This window comes from Bactrocera dorsalis, chromosome 2, assembly GCF_023373825.1.
Source record: "Bactrocera dorsalis isolate Fly_Bdor chromosome 2, ASM2337382v1, whole genome shotgun sequence".
Lineage (NCBI taxonomy): Eukaryota > Metazoa > Arthropoda > Insecta > Diptera > Tephritidae > Bactrocera > Bactrocera dorsalis.
In genome coordinates, this window is record NC_064304.1 from 96,680,504 (window position 1) to 96,688,827 (window position 8,324).

General features: G+C 38.8%; 1 protein-coding gene across 1 annotated transcript; it reads left to right on the forward strand.

Annotated features, from left to right (window-relative positions):
- Positions 1-3,136: 3,136 nt before the first annotated feature.
- On the forward strand, positions 3,137-5,716 carry LOC105231654 (uncharacterized). The gene is made up of 3 exons (XM_011213073.4): positions 3,137-3,856; positions 3,921-4,081; positions 5,265-5,716. The coding sequence occupies exons 1-3, from the start codon at positions 3,288-3,290 to the stop codon at positions 5,420-5,422; spliced, it is 888 nt and encodes a 295-aa protein (XP_011211375.2). The 5' UTR covers positions 3,137-3,287; the 3' UTR covers positions 5,423-5,716.
- Positions 5,717-8,324: the final 2,608 nt, after the last annotated feature.

The window sequence follows — 8,324 nt, forward strand, 5'->3', positions numbered from 1 at the left end:
GCTGCAATTACACAGAAGGAGCCTAATTTGAAAGTTTTTGAAGATTTTTAACGATTGGTTCAATACATTTTTTTTAAATCGACTCAGTCCTATTACTTTCAAAACACCCTGCATACATAAGAGCTTCTTGAGCTTACAATGGCCAGTGTAGAAGGCAACAAGTAGCTTGAGTTTTTCACTTGGGAGGACAATTACATACCTTGTTAGCACAGCAGCAGTTCAAGGTCACTTGACAGCTTTCGAACTAGACCAATGCGAGCACAATTTCCACATTCTTCACTCTCTTTGCTTATGTCATGCATTCTCCAACCACAAACAGATCTGTAGATACTGAGTGATCAACTTAACACTTACAGTTGGTCTAATCGTTGGTTTCAGACATGTGATTCTACGCGCATATTGAATGTCAATCTCAAATGGAAACACTCACACTAAACGTCACTTAAGTGTTTGTGAAATGTAATTATAATTGTAATTCGTTGATAATGCATTTAAGAGCTACATAACAACAAAACAAAACAGTGGTAACAATATCGGGGTGTGATTGTTCACGTGAGTAGCTAACAAGCTACAGTCCAAAGTGGCTGTCTTCCGAAAATTGCACCATCACACTGCAGTGACACAAGACACCATGCATAACAGTCGTGCAGCTTTAGCACTTCGCATACCCAGTGTGTCCGAAACGAACGCGGCAACTTGTATGGCTGACGATTAACTCGCTTGGAAAACAAGCAATGTTGTTGCTGCAATTGCAAATAGCTGACTATTTCGAGGTGAAACGAACGCATACAAAAATCATATTCAGCCACAAACTCATTCCAGAAGTAATTTGATAGAATAGTTATTAGTAGTTCTAAGGAATTATCTGGCATGTGGGCATGGTCCATAAGTTTATTGCCTTTGGCGTTTAGTTTTTGGTGGCTGTACATTATCTGCTCGTCAAAGCAATAAGTGACCGAGTTCTTGTTTTTTTTTTATAAAATCACATAAACTGCAAGTCATCCCGTTGACGAGCCACGGTTTCAGTTGCACGCAACATAATGTGTGGTAAAAAATTGTTGGCATTATTGTTATTAATTTGATTTTGGTGGTTTGTTGCTTCAAAGGCATGGTACTTATATGCTCGTACTCATATTCAGAAACTCATTTGGGTGCTCTACGGGCCAAAGTATCACCTTCGATCGACAAGATTGTGGCCTACGAGTATTTATAGTCTACATACATATGTATAGTGTAGTATACCAACATACATACATACATACATATAAATATTGGTAGCAAATTGAAAAACAGATTTAATTTGAATTTGCAATGCACACTCGTATCGCTTGTTAAGTATTTGCTTACTACTTAAGAGTGTGTCTTGTTGCGGTGTTTATGGTTGGGGTGTAATGTTCGCCTTTGGCTTGAGATATTGATACTTAAATTTAAATTTGTTTTTTAATGTCATGGTCAAATGCAGATGTTTGAAAATACAAAGTTTTTGGCTTGAAACTTACACTTAGAGCAGCCAACCTGGTTACTAAGCTCATCCTGAGATCCTCTTGCTTGTCTTGGTCACTTATGCTTTTGAAATGATTTTGTCTGTTTCGGATTTAGCTTGTACTTTGTACTTTGATATATAGAGGTGAGGTCATATCATGTCTTTCTCAATCAAATATAATGCGAAAAAAGTAAATTGCTCTCTCAGGCGATTATTGCATTAAAATGTTGAAACAACATATTTTTATCTCATTTCTCTTAACAGCGCTTTAATAGAGTTTCTTGGTGCTGTTTTCAAACAAATTAAAACCTTTTTGTAATTTTTTCCTTGGAAATATTTTTTAGTTCTCAATTCCAGTATCTGATTTTCTTCGAAAGCATCTGAACCAAATTATCGAGTTGAATGACGAAGAGGCCATGAACTTTACGGCAACGGCAAGGACGAAGTGCACAACACTCACTCACTAAGTGTTGTTGTCTTCGCTAAAGATAAATCAGATGCTAATTAATCTCTGCAAAAGGTAGTTGTCTTCGCCAAAGTTAAATAAAGGATTCAAAGACCTCAAGGAAGCTTGCTGGGCTCGCTGAAGGTAAACAGAATGGTCAAATAAACCCAAGGACAGTTCCTTAGACTTTAGAACGGTTGTTGACTTAGCTAAAGATAGAAAAAAAGATAATTGTGCTCAGAAAATTTTATTGACTCGAAAAATTACATTGACTTCTAAAAGGGTTGTTGACTTAGCTAAAGGCAAACAAAAAAGATCATTGTCCTCATTAAAGTTTATTGACCCTCTGAAAGCATTGCTGAATAAATTAGTAAATAAACTCAGGCTAGTACATTGACCTCTAAAAGGTTTATTGACCCATAGATAAACAAAATAGAAGGGTTGTTGGTGTAGCTAAGGGTAAACAAAAAAGATCATAGTCCTTAGAAAGGTATATTTACCCACTGCAAGAATTTCTGTCCTAGGTAAAGGTGAATAAAAGAGTAAACAAACTCAGAAAAGTACATTAACCTCTAAAAGGGTTGTTAACCTAGCTTAAAATAATCAAAAGAGAGCACGGTCCTCAGAAGGGTTCATTGACCCTTCTAAATCATTGCCAAACTCGCTAAAGGTGAAAAACAAAGTATACAAACTCAGCAAAGTAGCTCCCCTCTATGTACCTCAAAGGTAATTAAAGGTAAATTATTGACCACCCTAAAGGTAAACAAAACGGTTATTTACTTCAGAAAAAGGTCATTGACAACGTTCACGTCAAACCTACCTAAATATAAAAAATAGTCATTTACTCCGGAAGGGTTGTTTGATCTCCCCATGAACTTTTGCCTAATAAGATTCCAACCCAGTGCACCCGAATAAGGAAAAACGAAATAACCGAATGCCACTATTTTAGTTATTTATAATAATTCCTTTTATTTTTTTTTTTTCAATATATATTTATTTGCAATATATCAATTGACAATCAGCAAATTTTTTAATTATATTAATAGTGACAAAAATGTATATGAATTTCACTCACTAAGAACAATATCATGCAAATATAACTCAAAGTATAGAGTAAAAAAGTTTACGATATTCAAAGAATATAACTTTAAAGAAACAACACCATTCTCTATAACTGACGTTTAAGAAGAAAAAATAAACAAAATAAACAATTAATTTACATAAGTTGTCGTAGCGATTTTATTGGAAATTAGAAAATTTAGTTAAAAAAAATTAGCATTAATTCAGTAGAAAAAAATTTGATATTTTTATATTATTCGTTTATTAATCAGCACATTTGCGACGAGCGACACACAAAACATGGATCTCACGAGCAACGCGAAGCGAAATTCGCAGCAGAGTCGGTTGCCGCAGAGGCGTTCGGCCAGCGTCGACGATGACGATAATGTGAGCAACAATTCCATGAGCTCCTTTAATGTGCTGCTAACAGCCGCCTCCGACTCGGAATCGCATTCTCCGGTCAGCGTGCGTGACATGATTAAACGCTATGACACAGTGGCCAAGTTGGGCACCAAAGGTGGTGGACGCAGTCTGCAGCAACAGCAATACAGTTTGCCGGCAATGAAGTCCGCCTATTTCGGTGTGAACAATTTTGGCACCCATACGCTTTCGCATCGCTATCCCTCGCGTCATTATGTGACACAGCGGCAGGAGGAGGATAAGGGCAGTAAATCGACGCAAACCAATCGTGGTGGTGACCACAACCACAGCGTCAAAGTGAAACACAGTGGCAAGCCAAACAATAATAGTTGCACAACGAAGCAGCAAACGGATGCAATGGATGAATCTTGCTTCGTGCGAGAACGTCATGTCTCTTTGAGCGATGGTGAAAATATCTATGTTGCCGATCACACCAGGCGCACCTCTAGGTTAGTGGCAGGGTATTGAGCAAACTTGAAATAGTTTTATTGTCATGAATATTTTATGAAAAAGGTCGCCGTCTCGCGATGCTAATGATGCTGTCAGCAGTTTAGAGGAGAATATGCCAGAGGGCAACAATAGGGCCGGTGTAGCTGAGAGCATCGAGGAAGCGAATTTTCAGCCAATGGAAACTTCTTATCAGAGCAAAACGACAATTGCAAAGACTGCCGGAGGTGAGTAGACCCAAGTTGTTCAAACATAGTTCGTTTTTATTCATGCCCACGGTTGGCGTGTGAGAAACCGTAACTGTGTTGAGAGCATAATAAAGCAAAAAGGACCCTAGAGGAATACCGCAGATCTTGAAACACAAGCAACACAAGGCATACCATAAAGTTACTTTGGGATAGTGTTCATAGTTGATACACAAAGAGATCCCATTTTTAGGCAAAAGATCCCGTCTTCAGAAAATGGGAATAATGAATTCGGCGGAATGCAGAGCACGCGCAGAGGATGATGAGACGCGGGAACATTATTTATGCGAATGACCAGCCTTCAGCCAGGACATATTCCACGGCTTTCAGTACTCTAATTTAAGAGACATTGTACAGCAGATCTTTTACCAAATCTACAGAGACTGCTGGTTGCCTCCCGAGTGCACAATATTCCTTATGTTGGCCCAAGAGCAGTCCGCTGCGGTCTGCCGCCTATGCTCCTTTCTTTTCGACCAACCAACCATCTTGCGTTCTGCATTAAGCCCGAATGATCTTGTGGACCCATAGTAGTTGGTTCTCGGCCAGCATCTGCTAAGTTCCCACGAATTGCAGAGATGTAGGACATAAATGCTAGAGGAAAACGGAGGCCCAACTTCGTATATGATTGTTCTCTTCTTGGACCGAGAACACAAAACTTCGCCAGTCGCCCCTATCCCTTGCAGACAGGTCGCTATTAGCTTGGTTCTTCCGTTGAATGCATTGACGTCCTATTAATACTGTGAACCAAATGAGTTTTTTCTTGAAGCATCGTTTGCTAGGCGTGAAACATAGTTCAAGCAGTGTGTTTGTTGAATTTGTATAGGCTTAATTAAGATATCCATGTCGCCGTAGAGCACATATAATTCGTGGTTCCAATCCTTCGGTACTCATCGCTCAAGCGGACGGCTCCTTAGACTTTTCGTAGAACAGAAAACAAAAAAAGAAAAACGCAACATAGGAGGCTAGATAAAGGAAACTAGATAAAGGAGGATAGCTAACGTTTCTAAAGGCTTGTTAAAGAACATTTGAGAGCATATAACAGTATAATGGGTTAATATACAAAGTTTTGTTTGTAGCTCTACCACAATTCTATTTTGACTTCGAAGGGATTTGCAATGATAATCATTATTTGACATTATAATTTTTCCTCACCGTTTTGTTGCAGGTGTCCGCATTATAATCGATATCTTTTTCGATCAGGAGCAGCAGCCAGTATCCGCCACAGATGTTGTGGGCAGTCGCGTTGAGACGGACATTCCGCAGAGCCGTATACTTAACGAATTTCAGCAGCAAGCAGCTTCCGCTGAACTAACACGCAACTGAACGCAATCAGCCTCCTTTCAAGAACGGTCAACTAAGCTATGAAAACTGTTTTATAAAATTGGAAATCAAAACTGCTAGAAGAACCATGGATGAGTCCAAATCTTAGTTTTTTTTTATTTTGACATTTTTTAAATCCTCAAGCGTTTCTGCATGCTTTCATGCTTTGAATTTATTTCTTAAAAATTTATACTAATTCACTTGCCATATACAATTTTGCAATGTGAATGCGAAATATTGTATGGAATATAAATTGTTTCAAATTGCTGTTCGAAAAATAAAAATTGCAAAACTTCTAAAAAAGTCGTACATATTCGCAGTTATTTGGACCAGCTGCTGGTGCATAATAGTTTAAAAAGTTTTGCGTTGATTTTTTTCAAAAAATAGGAAAAGTTGGTGACACCAATAAATTGTAATGAATTTAGCACGATTCAGCAACTCTTTTTGTAAACTTTATGTCTTAAGTGACTATGATGATAATCAGTATTTGTCTAACAGTAACGAGCAGAGAACAAGCTTTGACTTTTACAATCAAATTCTACATTACAATTAAGTTGACGCAATGCAGTCACGCATATGGCAACAAAGTTGTTAATAAAATTGACCTTACACGCCCCCTTGCGACCAAGCCATCTTTGCTGCGGGGGCATAGGCCGCTTTGAGCATAAAGTAGCTGACTTCGCCAACTCAAGGCACAGAGCTGACACCTAACTCCAAACAAAACTCGCCCAAGCGTGCCAAGTCTGAAGTTTAAAATAGAAAAAAACTTTGAATTTCTCTTTTATCTTTCGCTTTTGGAAAATTTTTACTTTCATATATGCCTTTTAGCGCAACAGTTCGTGACATGGCGAAACAGTGCGGCAATACTCTCATGCACTTTGCTCTGAAGTGTCTTTGAATGTTTTCTTTGAGGTGATGAAATTTGCCTGATCGTGTTGCTGAGACTATTTTGTATCTTTTTTTCACCAATGGTTATCCAATGTTTAGTTTAAGGTACTTACAAGTATATGTACATATTTTTAATATGTTTGTATCTACATTTGTATACTCGTATGAGTAAGCAAAATCAGTTAAGTGAACTGAATGAGAAGTATTTGCGGCTTCAAACGGCTGATCAAATCACACCGTATGCTAGAAGTTGGGAGCTATTTTCTATATAATATTTCCTTGATCAATTCTCGGCAATTTTGTTCTTCAAAAGTTCCAATAATGCTATGTAACAGTCTCTGTGGAGAATGCCATGTGTAGAAGTTCACGCGAGTGAGGAAAGTTCTCTGAGCGCCATTCACTTGGGAGTTGCTAGAAACCATTATTTTACATATGGCGCAAGCGACATTCAATTTTAGACCAATTGTTCTCTGTGTAGATACAAAACATTCGTTTGAAGGCGAGCTACAGTCAGAAGTCGAAACCTTTCTCCCCAGGATTGTGTGCAGGGTTTTAGACCCGCCAGGTAAAAAGCACCCTCAATGAAAAGAATAAAACAGCCACTGATGAGAGCATGCCTGACGATAGAAATTTAAGTGTGCTCTGTCCAAACCATAACAAGGGTGGCTCCACAATTTGTGCCAACTACTTTGGAATCATCGCATATAAGATTCTATCGAGCGACTGACCATATATTCACCATGCACTATATCTTAAAAAAGACCCGTGGAAAGGGGATGACACACATCACCTCTTCCTTGATTTCGAAGCTGCTTTTGATAGCGTCGGGATCGGGAAGAACTCGAGCCGCTTGTTACCATACGAGGTTTCAGACAAGGCGAAGCTAATAGGTCTGGCAGTGAACGAGGGCAAGACGAAATATCTCCTGTCATCAAACAAACAGTTGTCGCACTCGTGACTCGGCTTCCAAAGAGGAGCATTAAATTAAATGCATTTTATTGCTCTTGATTCCACTTGCCTCTAAAAACACACCGTGCACAAATTCATAAGAGTTTCCACTTTAGAAGCGATTTCTTACAACTGCATCTTAGAAATGGAATACTTAAAGTAATTACAGTGTGTGAGGCACAGGCACAAATTGCCAATATTTTAACCAAATCAGGTTTCAACATCAGCACAAATAGCTTCTGCTGCTCTACATTCAGCTGCTTTATTGGAGAAGAACCATTCACTTACCCGCTGATTTGTCTACAGAGGACGGACAGTGAATTCAGAGCTTCTAAATCCCTGCTGTGCTAAACTGCAACAGTCAGAGGCGTATACGCTGAGAAACCGCGCTCCATTACTCCAAACTGCAGGTAAATAATGCAGTATGAGCTCCTTGGCAAATTGATTCAAATTATATATTTAGCAGCGAGCACTTGAGTTGGTAATTTATGGTTGCAACAAATGGATGAAAAACACGGGCCATTTTTTAAGCAAATATTTAAAGACTTGCCATATTCTTTCCGCTTTCGGGATATTTGCATAATTTCTGTTACAGTCTGTACGAAAACAATAGGGTTCAAAGCTGTGCGCTCCAGCCCTAACGAGTATGAAGCAGACAAACAAAAGTCAAAACATTTTCATGTTTTGTAAGTGGAGATTCAAGCAAAATACCATTTAATGAGCTCCACACAAATTAACACAATTGCTTTTATTTATCTGCTTCTGCCATTTGACACGCCGAAATGAAAGACAAGCCGAGTGCGAACCGTAACGAAATGAAAACAAACAAACTGTCCAACATGAGACGAGCCATGACCAAAAAACAAAAAAAAGAAACACCGAAAAACGGCGTAACAATATTAACAACATTGTGTGCATGCGTTGAACAGTTGCCCGATCCAGCACAATGCAACACCCACTGCGTCCCACAATGCCTTCGATTCGCCCATTTTTTGATGTTCCACAGTAAATTTGATTTCAGCTTTTTGCTTGGGTTACGCGGCGCTTTTTTGGCCTGCTTTAAATACTC

Coding starts and splice junctions, on each gene's coding strand:
- LOC105231654 (XM_011213073.4), top strand. CDS start 3,288: ATGGATCTCACGAGCAACGCGAAGCGAAATTCGCAGCAGAGTCGGTTG. Junction 3,857..3,920: donor CACACCAGGCGCACCTCTAG/GTTAGTGGCAGG, acceptor TTTATGAAAAAG/GTCGCCGTCTCGCGATGCTA. Junction 4,082..5,264: donor AATTGCAAAGACTGCCGGAG/GTGAGTAGACCC, acceptor GTTTTGTTGCAG/GTGTCCGCATTATAATCGAT.